This window comes from Pinus tabuliformis, chromosome 1_2 (genome assembly GCF_031772625.1).
Source record: "Pinus tabuliformis cultivar Carrire ecotype Pingquan chromosome 1_2, CPIR1, whole genome shotgun sequence".
Classification (NCBI taxonomy): domain Eukaryota; kingdom Viridiplantae; phylum Streptophyta; class Pinopsida; order Pinales; family Pinaceae; genus Pinus; species Pinus tabuliformis.
This window is the reverse complement of record NC_142298.1, coordinates 1,016,389,964-1,016,407,121: the sequence shown is the minus strand read 5'-3', so window position 1 is coordinate 1,016,407,121 and position 17,158 is coordinate 1,016,389,964. Positions and strand designations below refer to the sequence as shown.

Here is a 17,158-nt window from a genome sequence, read left to right as displayed (position 1 = left end):
TTTTCAATGGGCTCCGTTAATATTTCCTTAAAATACCCTGTGAATTCCTTTTCCATATCCTCATGCTCTTCAATTCTTTCACCTTGTTGGTTGTTGATGAACGCTATGTTATTATGCATTCGCCGTTGAATGGTGGTCTTGTGGAAGAATTTTGTGTTCTTCTCCCCTTCTTTGAGCCAGTTGATTCTTGATTTTTGCCACCAGAGTATTTCTTCTTGCTTCCTGCGTTCCTCGATTTGGTTCCATAGTTCCTGTTCTTGTTGTGCTTGTTCTTCTGTTCTGCCTTGGAGGATGAGGTTTTGTTGGAGTTTACTCATTTGCTGTTCTAGTTGGAAGCGCTTCTCCTGAATGTTGCCAAAACTTGTGCGATTCCAGATTTTGAGGACATGTTTCAGATTCTTTAGCTTTTGCTGAAATTGATACATTTTGGCACCCTACGGCGGAATGTAGGCTGCCCAAGCATCGTGAACAACCTTTTTGAAAGTGGCGTTTGTGAACCAGAATGCCTCGAATCTGAAGGGTCTGTTGCATTGATTGCCTGGTCTGGTCCATTGTAGCAAAATTGGCCAGTGATCCGACCCTCCTTGTGGGAGGATGGAAGCATGAAAATCCCCTCCAAGATGGATTGCATTGTCAGAGAGAAAGAATCTATCAAGGCGGGAGGCTATGTGTTGTATGCCTCGTCGCTTGTTTGTCCAAGTGAAAATTCCATTAGAGGTAGGGATGTCCATGAGATGGTTGGTTCGAATGAATTCTTTGAGGCTTTCGCTGTCACTGTCGAGCCCTATTCGGCCTCCCTGTTTCTCCGTCATTGAAGTTATTATATTGAAATCGCCACCCCCAATCCATAGCGAGAATTGTCTGCTTTCATTGAGTTGAGCAAGCGTTTCCAGAAGTTCTATCTTTTGCTGAACTAGTTGAGGGAAATAGACATTTGTAAGGTGGCCATGTATGCCAGTGCCAACGAGATCGAATGATGCTTCAATGAAATGGAGTGTGGCGTGAAAGTCGTATAATGTGACTATCTGAGGGTTCCAAAAGATGGCTAAGCCTCCTGAGGCTCCAGAGGCATCAACAGAGATGGCTCTGCTTCCTGCCCAAACTTTGCCTCGGATTCGTTCAATAGCATCCGTGGTGCTTTTGGTTTCTTGCATAAAAACTATGGTTGGTTTTTCTTGCTGAATCAGGTGTTTGATCATTCTGTGTTTTGAGGGACTGTTGAATCCTCTCACATTCCATGATATTAGCTTCATGTAAACTATGGTTTGGGTTTGTAGAATTTTGTCAACTTAGGGAATCGCCCCGATTCCATAAGTATTTCACCTAATGCTATTGTGCGCTGGAGTTCTGTCTTCCGTCCTCTTTTCTTGAGGTCCTTGAGTAGCTTTTTTCCATCCCATGGGCTGCCTCCCTGGATACCCAGGCTTTTGTTATGCTGCGCTTTGGCTAGGACTCCTTCCAGCTTGTCGATCTGCCAAGGTTGAATGGAGTTATATTCTTTTTGTTTGCATGCTGTTTCAAGTGTGAAGATATCTAATCCATCAATAGTGACATCCGCTTGATCTTCTTCCATAACAATGTTGTCATCTAGAGCTTCCTCATCCTCTTCATGCTGAAGCCTGAGAGCAAGAGAAACATCGGTTTCCATATCGGTGTCCTGCTGCTGGCTATCCTTTGAGGAGTGTTCTTTGGAGAATGAGGAGGGACTGAAATTTGATATGGATTTGCCTTTCTCCATAGTGGGACTGGGTGTGGGTTTCATTGGATCAGGGACAGAGACTTGCATGGGATCTGGGCGTGAGTGAGGTGGAGAGGGCGGAGAGGGAATGTGAGGGGGTTCAGAACTGGGTTGGCCAATATTTTCTTGCGTTGCAAGAACGGAGAATTTATTCTGGTGGTCCACTTTGGGAGTGTTTTCAATGACTGGCTGGCTCTTTTTGGCATGCCTGCGGCGGTTGGGTATTTTGATGAAACCTTCTGAGTCCATTTCAGAGCCAGTAGTAGCTGCTTTGGACTGGACATTTAAGGGGCAGTCACGGAAGAGGTGACCGTGCTCATGACACTTACGACAGCGAAAGGGAATGTGTTCATAATCTAAAGATTGAGTCCATTCATAATCATCATGATAGAGCTTTACCGTGTCCGCGAGAGCGTTGGTAAGGTGCATCAGGACGCAGATCCTGGCATAAGAGGTGTACTTGCGAGTCTTTGTCTCAGCTGCCACTCTGATGAAGGTGCCTAGTTTGTTGCCTATGTCTGCAAGTGTTTCTTCTTTCCAGTATTCTGCAGGGAGGGAGTACATCCTGATCCAGACTGGTGCCCAGCTGAAGTCCTCCTTGTCAGGATTGAATCTGGGCTTCCATTCAGTGAGATAGAGGCCTGAAGAATTGAAGAAGTACGGCCCTCCTTTGAATATTCTCACTCTATCCTCCACACAGTGAAATATAGCAGTGAAGAAGCCCTTTGGTCCTAGTTGCAGAGTTATTTGACCTTTGGGTTTCCACTTTGAGGCTATCCAGCCTTGTAAGGCCCTTTCCGTTGGCCAGAAGCCTAAAAATTTTCCGATGAGTGCATGGTCTTGCATGTACTGGATTTCACCATTGATGCGCTGGCTGGGCAAGTCCACTTTGATGGGTTCAGCCGCTTTTGGGATGCAGGTAGCTGATGTAACTTTATGCTGAGTCTTTTTGGCTTTAGCAGGCATCTCTTTGTCGTCTTCTACTTCTTCTGTAGGGGCCGTATGGATCCTTGCTTCCGCTTTCTGATTTGCGCCTTGTCCTGTCTCTGGGTCGGCGTCAGAAGGGGGCGTAGTCTGAGAGTGCCTGGTAGCGTCATAGCTTGCAGAGTGTTTTGGAGGGGGAGCAGAGCTCTCCCCTCCTCCCGCCATATCCATTGCTATCGACCAGCAAGGAGTCGGCGGCTGTAGCAGGGCGAAAAAAACAGGGCGGCGGCTGGTTAGGGTTTGGGTGCAGTAGCAGAGCTCATCGTCGGCTCATTCTCTCCACTAGTGAAAGGGATTTATCTCCATTATTAATATCAAAGTAAGGTTATATTTTCACCTTTGCAAGCACATATATGATATATATTAGATCCATGTTATAAAGGCATATGTTATGCAAATTTTGGTTTTGGATTGAATCACTCTTGTACCTACTTTTATGAACCATGGTTCATGCCTATTGTATTGATAATATTAATTGTATTTTGAATGTCAATTCATGCTTTTGACACAACAGTAGTCCTTCTATATGGGGTTAATAATTTTATTTTCTAAGTACTTATTACTATTCCCCTTAGGCCATGGTGATCGTATGTGCTAACATGGGGTTGAGCATTCATCTGCCTATGGTTTTTATTTAAATACTCACATAGATGTACGAGTCCCTATGTTGACCATAGAAGTATTAATTTCAGTACAAGAGTGTGAAACCTATAGGATATTTATTTATACTTAAGATATTTTTTGTATAATCCATTTACTACCAATAGTGGACCATGTTTTTCATACATTAACAAATACGCATATGGCCCTATTCTCTGGTGCCACTTCAGGGGACTCCATGTGAATACCACATGGTGTGTGGCATGCCAGTTACCAACAGTCAAGATTCAATTCATGTATCCAATGGTGAAACATTTTTAGGGTTTTGAAATTAGTGACCCTAGCCCCCATTGCGTCTCCCATTGTAACTTTCTCCGTCGTCCATTGGAGCTCTGTGCCACCTGGTGTCACTGTAACTACTTCCTTGGGCTGCTTTGGCTAAGAAAACTACTTTCACTTTCTGAGTAGGAGTATACTCAGGTAAATCTCCCCTCATTTTAATTTTCTATTCTCTAAATAAGATGTAATGGTTTAGGTAAGGAAAAGCAATTGTTATCTCTCATCATTCACCTCCTAGACTGAATTGCAGGTTCACATAGCTACCTGTTTTATTCGAGAGAACTTATCGGAGCATGATCGCATATTATTCAGGTAAATACATGATTAATTATGCTCCCTGGTTTAATTTTTCTCAGTTTATGCAGAATCCAATTTGGTATAAGGATTTGTAGACAAGAAACCCTTTGTTGGTTTTTTGAGTATATAGCTCACCATGGTAGTAGGAAATTTCCCTGCATTTTTCATTACTGTTGTCAAATTTTATTTTGTTCTGTGTGTAGAATGATTTCATAATATCAAACTCGTAATATCTTTGTTCCTTTTGAATGCTTTCTACAATTTAAGGTTCTAGTCTAATACTAATAAATATACATCCGAATCAAATGCTAGACACTATATGGTGATATGTAGTTTATTCCTTGATTGAATCGAATTTTACTTTGTTATTTTCTCTATCTAAGTCAAAGTAGTCCTTATAATTTTGGATATGGTCCCAATCATTTTAGCCTTCTCCTTTTAACTTATACAGGTTCCCTAGAGGAGATAAGGGTCACTCGAAGCTCGGGTAATGGAGCTCCCTCTTATTCTACAGTCATACATTTATGAATTTTATTTTCTTTTCGATCCTAACAATTTGTACTTCCTGGATTATTAAAGTTATGGGGAACAGAGTGGAGTAAAAAAGTGTGGAGCAAGGTTTTTCTTTGGGGTTTTCTTTCTTCCAACACTAAAGTAATTATTTTCCTAATTGTACTAATTTCTAGGTCGACACTTTGAATAACATTTACCTGTGTTTGCTTATGGTGTAAACTTTGACTGTTTGTCACATGTGTAGTGAAGCCCAATATAAGGGTGATGGGTTTAGGGAAATGTTGAAAGGATGGTTTATTTTATGTCTGTTCCTTTGACATCCAGTTTTATAAATGTTGTACTTTATCGAATTCCGACTCTGATTCTAAAACTATGAATAGTGTATTTAATGTATAGGGTTATATAATTCAGAGAACTTTACTTTTTTCTCTATACCTCGAATGAAATGAATGTTCTCATTTTTTTTTTCAAGAGAATAATTGATGGAGTTATGTTTTATATAACACTAACAATCTATTATTTCTCCTATTCACACTTTTTCATGGAAGCTCTTGTCATCTCTAATATTTAATGACTGTAAATGTTTGTCTTATAATTTGAGCTACCTCTATGAATTTTGGTAACATTATTATTAACCTTCTTGTGATTTTATGCTCTTTTTGTTATATTTCTAGTTGGTATTCTTGTCTTACCATATAAGAGGCATGAGGATTTCTTGCATTGGAAACGTTTCTTATGTTATATTCTGGCGCTTTGCATGGAAAAATGGGTCTTAACATAAACCATGTTTTCCAAAAGTTATCTTCAAGTTATGAGTTATTCCTCTCATGTAAACTTGTAACAAAACATCACATAACTCATACAGGCATAGAAAAAATGATTTATTGATGGAGTTCACCCATCTTGGGCTACATCTTCGGGCCAGCCAAAATAGCTAGACTGCTCCTTATATTCAATGGAAAAAGGAGTACATAAAAGCTTTCTGATAAACATGTGGTTATTTCCCCTTGAAGGAAATGTTCTCCTATAATAAATCTCACATAAATAACATGAAAATCCATAGTCATCATGAAAACATCAACAACAAAAGGCATCTCCTACAAATACCCTATACTCCAATTAAAAATGAGCACATATGAGCATATAAGCACTTCAATTCCACATTGAAGGAAAAATAGAAAACTTTCCTCAACAATACATAGTGAGAAAAGTATAAACGAGATAAACTATACAAGTAACCTCTTCTACAGTAAAATTATGAAGGTAAGAAAAATCCCGCAAAGCCTTCTCCATGTTCAAACACCTTCAAGAACTACTGCAGAACACTAATTGATCCATACACCCATGAAAGTGAACCTACAAAAAGTTCCTTTAGATGTGCTCAAATTAGAAAATAAAGCTTACCATTAGATCTAGAATGTTCAGATACCCCTAAGTAGACTCTTCTTGAGCTCCAAAGTGACAAAAACTCACAAAGATATGGCTCTACAAGCTCTCCATGTACTTTTGTTGTTATCTCTCCTGCAAATTGGACCAACAGACTAAGTGTCCCACAAATCTGTCCTATTTCCTACTAACGAGGTGATAATTGTGCCCTCTGACAATGCAATTTGTTGGACAATTAAATTATCCAATAACCCCTTAAGGGCGAAAATTAAGTCCACATGGGCCATGCGGCCACAGGCTGGGCCTTAACGCCGTCCCCATTGGCCTAGCCCCTAAAAGCATGGGCTATGGTTATATTAGCCATGGGACCAAGGGTCGTTCCCTAACCATTGTTGTTCCCTCTAATTGTCATGCGTTGGTGCCACATGAGTTTGATAAGACTAAGGCCTAGCCCCCTCCGTAAGCACCCTCTTGTCGGGCCCCTTTTACTATGCATGTGTTGTTTTGTGATAGCCCATATGACCTGGTTCTAGGGTTTCTGTCGGGCCCCCTCGACACTGCACCTTTCTAGAATGCCCATGGTCTCATGGTGATCAGGTGACCATGGGTTGGGACTGGTCTGTAGGCTGAAGCCTTTCTTGCACGTGAGGTTCTATGGATAGGTTGTGACTAGGGTCCAAAGCTGGAAGCCTGACCCCTTCTCCCAATCGCGGAGTTTTGAAACCTTAAATAAAAGTTTTCGCCTATGCTTATTAAGAACAACGACGAGGGCAGTCGGTAGAGCGATGTATTGCTAAGTTGGAGGTTTTGGGTTTGAACTTCTTGGACTTTATGCTGACCATACCCAAACTTTTAGTGTGCTCTTGGGGTTCCATGTTGCAGCCTGTGATTATGCCATGTGGCACCATTTCATTCATCCACACCCAACCAATAATAAACAACCAAAAATTGACAAACCAAAATGTGTCACTTGGTGGCAGCTGGTTTGTCTGTACCTCGACAATCACCCTAGTTGATGTCAGCAGTATGGAATGTTAGTCAACAACCTGCTTCATTTTTTAGTTGTTGGTCTAAACAACCAAAACATAATAAATTGAGCATATTGTGTCAGATTGAGGTTAAACATACGTCATTGGATTTAGAATGACGAGCACTTCAACTTGACGCTAGTTTCAAGACTTTATGGGAAATTTCATTTTTGAGATAAAATTTGATTACCTGATCACACCTCCCCACTAAGAACTTTTGGGCTCCAAAAGTTTACTTCACTAGTAAATAAAATGAGGCTGAAACTCAAAATCACCCAAAATCTCAATCCAAAATGCTTATTTTTCAATTGGTGCCCTTGAACCCCAATCAAGGCACTTCACCTATCTTTTTCATGAAGACCTACTATCCTATTAAGAATCAAGCCAATATTAGTATCATTAATGCAAGCACAAATTAATAATGAGTGGAATCTAAAAATTTTATTTAATCTCATCTTTTCCTGGCTCAAAACAACTTCATCTTAAAGTTAAATTGTTGAAGACAAACTTGACTCCATGTTGGAAATCAAAAGCAACATAAACTTGCTTGATCGTCTTCAAATTGAGCTTGTACATAAAAGTACATTGTTGCAAAATTTCAATGAAATAATTGGCTTTGCCGACAAAACATATTCATCTTGTACAATCTTAAACAAATATTCTATTCACAACAAGTTTCATCTCGAATACTTGCATCGATGAGTACATGACAAACTTGTAGACAAACTTGGATGACAACTTGTACATTCCAAAAGTCCTATAATATATGGACATATAAAAATACAATACATAATATCAATGAAAAACACATACTTGTTGCACATAGTGACTATTAATGTTCACTTTACAAAAGTACCCGAACATGTAAACAACAACAATTAATTACAAATTTACAAAGAAACTTTAAAAACATTCTACCCAATCTCTGCCTCTCCTAGGCTTATGGGTTCTCTTTTTGCATAAACTTTTCCTTGAAGGTTTCTTTAGGATTGTCGTGAGTCCTCTTTTACACCTCTTTCTTCTTTTTCATTACGTTGCACAATCTCTTTTTCCTTCTTGGAATAGAGCTCTGGATGTAAATTCCAACGTCGTTCATTTCCAAGCACAGGCATCTTGCAATGGGTACATTCTCTTTCTTTCTGAAAAACAAGTCCTCTCATGCAAAGGATATTCATCATGCTTGATTCCTAGAATCTGCTCCATTCCTTTACCCGTTACCATTCATTTCTCACAAACAACCACACGATGGAAAAATGAAGCACATAAAGTACAAGGGTACATGTTCCACAAGTAGTCAAAATTACCATCATTTGGAAAACACCCATGAGATTTATACCTGTCTCTCGAGCTATAGTTTTGATGATGTGGGGTGGATGATGACATGCAAGGTCCCTTTGAACATTCATCTCGCTTGGGAGACAAATTAACATTGTCACCACCATATTGGTGTGAAATATCATCCTCGGGTGATTGTTGTGCCTCAAATCATTTAGAGAATTCTACAAACTCCCTTTGACCATATCCCAATCCTTAATAATTTGGTCTCCTTTCAACCATGATTGGATTCGTGATCCATTGGTCATTGAGGTCAAGGCCTCCTCCTTCATAACCCATTTTAGAAATAAGCTTCATACCAATACCTTTGGTATGTTGCTCAAACGTTGCAAAAGATGTCATGAACATAAACAAAAGGAATTGTACTGAAATTATTATTACCTCCTTAAACTTTCCATTCATATTTTCAACTTCCATTGATGATGATGACATTGGAGATGACTCTAGCCACCCACTTTTACCAACTAGAATATGATGAGAATCTTGGAGATACTTTCAAAATGCACATGCATCATCTTCCTCATATGGTCCATAACTACTGTGTGAACCATGCCCACATATTGGTTTCATTTTGGAGGTGTCTTTTGTTGCCATAGGAGTGGAGCCTTTAGCAACTCGTTCCTCAAGAACATGTTGCAACTGAAGGTGCATATGCTTCTTCTCCTATTTAGCCATTTCTAGCATTTTTCTCAACTCAATATTCTCCATACGAAGAGACAAATTCATCTCCTCTAGCTCTTGGACACTCTTTTCACCCATTCTTGTGACTTAGCCAGATGAGGCTCTCATACCAATTGATTTGAAAATGGAGGAGGTGATCAATTTCCTCTTGTCCAAAAACAAACAAGGACCATTCCGACAATTTGCAAGGAAAAAAGGGTCTTACCATAAAACAAGTTTTCCAAAAGTTCTCTTTAAGTTATGAGTTAATATTCACATGTAAACTTAAACATAAGTAACACAACATCACATAACTCATACAGGCATACAAGAAGAGTGGAACAAAGGATTTATTGATAGAGTTGCCCCTCTTGGGCTACATCTCTAGGTCTACCAACATAACTAGACCACTCCATATATTCAGTGGAAAAAGGAGTACATAAAAGTTTGGTGATAAATATGTGGCTATTTCTCCTTCAAGGAAATTTTATCTTGTAAATAATTCTCACATTAACATCATGAAAACCTACAATCACCATGAAAACATCAGTAACACAAGGTGTCTCCTACAAGGACCATATACGCTAACTAAAAATGAGCATATATGAGCATATAAGCACTTAAACTCCACATTGAAGGACAAATAGAAAATGTTCCTCAACAAGTCATAGTGAGAAAAGTATAAAAGAGCTAAATGTGCAAGGAAAAACTGATGCAATAAACTTCTGAAGGTAAGAAAACTCCTACAAATCCTTCTCCATGCTCAAACACCTTCAAGAACTACTCCAAAACACTAGTTGATCCATACACCCAGGAACTTGAACCTCAAAAAGTTCCTTTAGATGTGCCCAAATCAGCAAATAGAGGTGACCATTGGATCCAGATTGTCCAAAAACCCCTACATAGACTCTTCGTGAGCTCCAAAAGGAAAAAAAATCACAAATATATGGCTCTACAAATGTCCCACAAATCCGCCTTATTTTCTGCGTAGGAGGCGGAAATTCTGCCCTCTGATGGTGAAATTTGTTGGACACTTAAATTTTATAATAACCCTTTAAGGGGAAAATTAAGGCCACATGGGCCATGTGATTGTGTGCTAGGCCTTAACACTTGCCCCACTGCCCTAGTCCCTAAAATTTTTGGCTATTGCTATATTAGGCCACGAGATTGAGGGTATAGCCCTAATCATCAGATATTCCTCTAACTATTGCACACCTAGGTCACATGAGTTTTACAGGACCAAGAGATAGCCTCCTCCATAGGAAACCTCCTACAGGGCCCCTTTTACTCCGTGCGCGTGGTTTTATGGTGATCCATACGACCTATGTCTTCGGCTTCTACCAAGCCCCCTCAACATTGTGCCTTCCTAGAATGCCCGTGCTCACGTGGTGATTGGGTGATTGAGGGTCGGGGATGGTCCCCAATCTCCAATATTTGTTGCGTGTGAGGTTCTATGGATAGGCCATGACTGAGGGTCAGGGCTGGTAGCTCGGCCCCTCCACCCAACCACGGAGTTTTGAAACCTTAAATAAAGGTTTTCGCCTATTCTTATTAAGAACCAGTGTGAGGGAAGTCAGAAGAGAGTTGTATTTCTAAGTCAAAGGCTGGGGGTCCAAGCCTCTCGGACCATGGGGGGGCCAGTTTATTACAACTTTGTGTTTTTCCAGCCAATCCATTCCTATCAATGCATCATATGAATGTAAAGGAAGTATATTTTGATTTCATTTATTTGGGTAGCCATTTAGATCTACAAGACATTGTTTTACATGTCTAGTTACTTCTCTTTTCGTGCTTTTTTCTAGTTGCACCAACCCTGCACTCATAAATTTTACAACTTTTAGCTCACATTTTTTCGCAATTTAAGGACTAATATAACTAAGAATAGCCCCTGGGTCAATTAATATTGATACATAATGGTTCGATATAGTACTGTTTTAGCAGCTACAACCACCCTCCAAAATTTTCTTATGTTTCGTTTTGGAGCCTCCCTCCTAAATCAGAGCATCTTATCTCACATTGACCTAAGTACTTGTGCTTTCATTGAGATTTATCTTTTGCTTTATGGCTTGTATTCCTTACATGATTTAATTTCTAACCCATATGTCGATCTCTTGACTTGGTTTCAACCTGGTTCCACGATTTCCTTAGTGAACTGCACAATCCTTGAGGGCAACTAACCTTTAGCTTGGGAATTGTGTAGTCTGAGCCAGCAGTGAGCCTTCAGCTCCAAAATAGAAGAACTCGTTGAAAGCTAGCCTTCAACTGGGAAACTACATAGAGCATGAGAGGTAGCCAGTGCCACCTAGCCTAGAAATGGCGCAGAAGCTTTTCCCTCAGCAACCGCCTAATACATGAGCCTGTGAGTTGCCAAGTTCTCTCTGGAACTGCACAATCTCTCTAGCCAATGCATGGCAGCTTTTCTTGAAAAATGAAAAATAAAAAAGTGAAAACAATCCCTAGAAAATAGGGATCTATTTTTAGCAATATCAAGTGGCACTTGAGTTATTTTTGGAAACTACCGCAAAGTGTCATTTTTTCCTATATTTTTGGACTTTGCGTCATAAACCCTAAATCGAACAAATCTATTTAATGGGCATCGCGAGAGTTAATTTTCACATTTGATCTTGGTGCTCTCACATTCCTGAGGAGATCTAGGAACCTTCAGCACAATCGTTGCAACTTTTCTAGGTAGGTCTTGTTCTTCTAGTCTTTTGTTGATTTTTCTGTCGCTTTTGGTTGTTTGGCTTGTGAGAGTGTTTTTTACTTATTTTATAGAAATACTTTTGGTGTTTTGATTTTTTTTAGCTTGTAGAAGTTTTTTTTTAAGTTCGTCATTGCCTTCCGCAAGTGTAGCATGCATTATCCAGTTTTTGCACTAAGGGTCATTGTTGTGGTGACTCTCTCCACATGCTTCATTGTTCTATAGTTTGATTGATTCCTGCACTTGTTTTATTTTCCTGCATCATCATTCACTCAGATATGCACCCACCATCACGTCCACCTTCAGATCTGCTCGTTTTCATGATCCCATTATGCAAATCCGAGCTCCTTTGGCCCAAATATTACTCCTCCTTAGCATGCACTGCGCATTTCTAGATCTCAAGGCTCTCCCTTGGCTCTAGGAATTATGTAGAGGCTACCAAGGCCTAATCCAAATCCGCATTATGCAGTTGCAGGAGCCAATCCTGAGCCTTGTACACTGGGATTTCATAATGCGTAGTTTCACTTAGCATAAGCCTAACTGGACTGCAAATTGCATAGTTCTAGTCAGTAAGCCCTCCCCACTCAAAGATGGTACTGCACAATGTGTAGAACTAGCTGGAAGTCAGTCACCTCTAGGAGCTAGGGTTTCACAATTCTTCCCAGCAAATTCCCAGTTTGTTGTTTGGTCTGTTCTTGAAGTTCTTTTGGTTTCAAGCTAATATTTTCATGCTATGAGTGTTGTCTTTGTCTCCAGGTGTAGTAGTTGTTGAGAAACTCTCCAACAGTTATAGGTATCAGGGCTTCCTAAGAGAGCCGCATCAAAGGATACTGTCGAGAGTAGCACTGGGGAAGCAATTGAGTAGGTTTCGGTGAATTTTCCAGCTTATACAGACACTTAGTTTTTCATTGAGAAGGGCATGAAGTTAACATGCCAGGAAATCAAGGATATCTTTGTAGGGGAGTTCAAGGAAGATCTAGAGGATCAACATGTGTATGTCAATATTCACCGATCAGGCTTAGATAAGGTTGCATGTCGGTACCCCTCCTTCCCTTGTGCAGACATCATCCACTAGATTGTCTCACAAATAGATCCAGAGACTATGACATTGAGCAGTGTAACAACACTTGTGAAAATTCCATGTAATAAAAGTTAATAAAGGAAAAAAACAATAACCATGGTTGATAGGACACTTATTCCAAGCTAAATGTTGGGTTGGACATCATAGTGGGGGTGTTCATTTGGTTGTTTATGGCTAAGAAAAATTGGCAAAGGCAATGGATAAGGCTTTGGAAAGGAAAAAAAAACATTTTTGGCACATTTATTTATGAAAATAATGGAAATTAGGAGAAAAAGGAGGTGAAAGGTCACAGGTTGCATGTGAGGAGGAAAATGAAGGAAACTAATGGAAAATACTGAAAATAGAGGCCTCATCCACAAAAAGGTTTATGAGGGCCAGCTAGTAATCTACCTGGTATGATAGTGTAGTTGGGTAGTATGGCTAAGGGTATGGTTGATCCTCCTTAGTTAGCGCTTTGAAAGATTGGGTTGAGTTCTATTGTTGGACCCTTACGTATATTGTGATCTGTAGCACCTGACACTCCTTTGTGACCATAGTTCCCTCTACTCTACGAAGATCACCCATTATCTTATCTTCTAAATTAGTTCCAACTATTGGGGTTCTATCGCCACAGTACAATTCAGATCTAGCAGTTTGGGTTCTGTCACCACCACACCAATCAGATCCAACAGTTGGGGTTCTTCTGCCATAGTACCGCTCACATTCCGCAGTCGGGGTTTCGTAGGCAGATCCGACTCTCTGCATAGTGAGTCTTGCCGCTGCTATAGTATGGGCCCAATTTTTGCAGGGCATTAGGCAGGATCAAGTTTTGTGGAATTTGGCCACTGTAGTATTGATTTGTGGGGAGTAAAACTCTATTTGGATTAAGAAAAAAAAATCACGACAAGATGATCACAGTGGTACCATTCACTGGTCAGGCTCAATTTTCTGGTGGTCCCTAATTTTTTTGGAGTGACTTCAATTGAACAAGATCTATGTATGGTAGAAACTAGAGCTCAAGTAATGGCTAATGATAAGATCGACCGATTTGAAACAAGGTTGGATGCGTTCAAGGACCAAATGAACTCCATGGAAAAATTGATTGAACAATTCACCAAGACAATGACAAGGTATCATCAGGAGGCACATAATATTGATGAACACCTCAAAGGAGAATCTAGCCATCATATTCACTTCCATGGAAATTACCAACATTCCCACCCTAGGCCACCCAAGATGGACACATATAAATTTTATGGCTCTAATCCGGGAGTATGGGTAGCACAAATGGAACAATATTTCACCCTGAATGATATCTACGATGATCAAACTAAACTACGTGTGGGAGCTCCTTACTTGGACCAAGAGATTGGCAATGGTGGCAGTGGCATCGGAAATGTTATCCCAGGAACATAACATGGCACATGTTTTCCAAAGCCCTTTGTGACCGCTTTGACAAAGAATTTAATTTTTTGGGCCGTCTCACTAAGCTTCGATAGACAGGCACAGTAAAATGCTACATTACAGCCTTTCATACATTGGCCATTAGAACGGAAGGTCGAGGAGATGAATTCTACTTGGAGTGTTTCATTAGTGGTATCAAAGAAGCCATCCAAGCACGTGTTGAATGCACCACCCACCTACATGGATAGAAGCTTGCAAAAAGGATGTTGAGGTGGAACTTGCCTTAGATTCCTAGCCTGCTCATCCAAATTTCATAGCCAAGAGGCATCCCACCCAGGCTCAGGACCCTACCCAAACACTTAAAGTTAAAAAGGTGTCTCTAGCAGAAATGGATGAATGAAGAAAACAAGGATTTTTCTACTACTATGATGACAAATACTCCTTGGGGCATAAATGCAAGGAACGGAAATTCTTTCAAATTGATGTTACTGATCACAACTCATTTGAGGAAGCCCCACCCCTTGGGGGCCAGAGGACAAAGTTGAGGAAACCCAACAGGAAAATTATCTCACAACTATGCCAAATGAACCAATTATCTTGCTACATGCTTTGGTGGCCATTTCTATGCCCCAGACTCTCAAAATCATAGTTTTTCTTAAACATAGCCACGCATTGCTATTAATTGATAATGGAAACACTCATAGCTTTATAGATACACAGGTCACCAAAGCTATTCATTGTTCTCTATGGGTAATCTCTAATTTACAAGTTCTTATTGTTGATGGGGGGACAATAAAATGTGAAGGCCACTGCGAAAATATTAAACTTCAGATGGGAGACTAACACCTAAAGACCCACATGTTTGCGATTAATATGGGTGGTTGTGACACTATCTTGGGTGTTGAATGGTTTTTCACACTAGGCCCAATCACAATGGATTTCCAAGAGTTATATATGAGCTTTAAGTAGAATGACCACATTCATACACTACGGGACTCCAGGCAAGTGCTCCTACTACCATCAACTTGCATCGAATGGAAAAGTTGTTGAAAAATGGTCATCATGGAGTCATCGTCCAGTTTAATGCCATCTAGGCCATTGAATCCACTACTCTTCATATTCATCCTGAGATGCAACAGGTCTTAGACCTCCACCAGCAGGTATTTGATAAACCTAAAGAGATTCCACCCTCTGGAGGTGAACATGATCATAACATTCCTTTGGTCCCAGGGGTCCAACCACCTAATGTGTGCCCATATCGATATCCTTTCTGCCAAAAGAATGAAATTAAAAAAATCATCACGGAACTCTTTGAAGCAGGTGTTATTCTTCCTAGCATCAGTCCTTGTTCATCACTAGTGGTCATGGTGTTAAAGAAATATGGAGAATGGGGCATGTGTCTAGACTTTCGGGCTCTCAACAAGCTCACTGTCAAAGGAAAATTCCCTATTCTGGTTGTTGATGATCTACTTGATGAACTACATGGTGCACAATTCTTTACCAAGATAGATCTTCACTCTAGCTATCACTAAATATGCATGAAAGAAGTAGACATTCCCAAGACTGCTTTCCGAACTCATGAAGGCAATTATGAATTCTTGTTCATTCCATTTGGTCTTTGTAATGCTCCATCGACTTTTCAAAGCCTCACGAATCACTTGTTGAACCATATCTCTAAAAGTTTGTCCTCACTTTCTTCGATGACATTCTCATCTACAACCTAACCTTGGGAAATGATCTTCAGCATGTAGACTTGATTTTGCAACTGCTCCAGAATCACAAATTATTTGTCAAATTGTCCAATTACTCTTTTGGCATGGAAGAAGTTGAGAATTTGGGACACATTGTGGGTCATGAAGGTGTCAAGGATGATCCCAAAAAGATACAGACAATGAAATATTGGCCCCAACCAAAAACCTTTAATATTTTGAGGGGATTCTTTGGTCTCACTGGTTACTATCACAAATTTGTCTGCAATTATGGTCACATTGCCAGAATCCTCACTAACCTTCTCAAGAAAACATCATTCCTCTGGAATGATGCAACACAACCACTGTTTGTGGCTCTCAAGCAGGTCATGTGTTCCACTCCAATATTGGCACTACTGGACTTCACTAAATCTTTTGTGATTGAATGTGATGCTTCTGGTACTAGTATTGGTGTTCTCTTAATGCAGGAAGGTCGACCCTTGGCTTTCACCAGCCAACAAATGAGTGGGAAACATTTGGTTCAATCTACCTATGATAAAGAGATGATGGCCATATTACATGCAGTAGATACTTGGCGACCTTATTGGGGCAGTGTTTCCAAATCTGAATAGACCATGAAAGCCTCAAATATTTTTTGGAGCAATCTCTATCCTCGCCACAACAAAATAAATTGTTGGCCAAAATGTTGGGATATGATTATGAGGTAATTTACAGAAATGGTGGGACAACGTAGTAGCGGATGCTATATCACGCCAATTTCAGGCTGAAAGCACCCTGCTGTAAATATGTCTTCCCATACTAGATTGGATTGAAGAAGCCCGCAAGGAATGGTTTTCACACCCCTCTCTCTCCCAACTTATTAATAACTTGAGAGAATATCCTAATTCCTCAATTAGTTACTCTTGGAAGGATGAGATTCTTCATAAAAGGATCGAGTATTTATATCACTGACATCCACCCTCAAAATCCGCATTTTGGAAGATTTGCACTCATCTCCCACTACAGGGCATGTAGGCTTTCCGAAGACTTAGGCTTGCACCCATCGTTCTTTCTTTTGGATTAGCATGAAAAATGACATTCTTACTTTTCTAGCTGAATGTGATGTGTGTCAATGCCACAAATGAGAAATAGTCAGGTTACTAGGAACCTTACAACCATTTCCACTCCCTGCCTCCATATGGATAGATGTTTCCATGGATTTCATTGTTGGTCTCCGAAATTTTGGAAACAAATCAGTCATCATGGTGGTTGTGGAAAGACTTTCTAAATATGCTCTTTTTTGCGCTCTACCCCACACATTTACCCCCACTTTGGTGGCTCAAGCTATCATGGACCAGATCTTCAAACTCCATGGCATGCCAACTTCCATTGTGTCTGATCGTGGCCCAAATTTCACTAGAAAAT

At 40.1% G+C, this 17,158-nt stretch overlaps 1 protein-coding gene across 1 annotated transcript; it reads right to left on the bottom strand.

Moving 5' to 3' along the window:
- Positions 1–434: 434 nt before the first annotated feature.
- Positions 435–1,253, bottom strand: LOC149209559 (uncharacterized). Its single transcript, XM_089398669.1, has one exon. It carries the CDS (start codon positions 1,251–1,253, stop codon positions 435–437), a length of 819 nt encoding a protein of 272 aa, XP_089254795.1.
- Between the last annotated feature and the right edge of the window lie 15,905 nt (positions 1,254–17,158).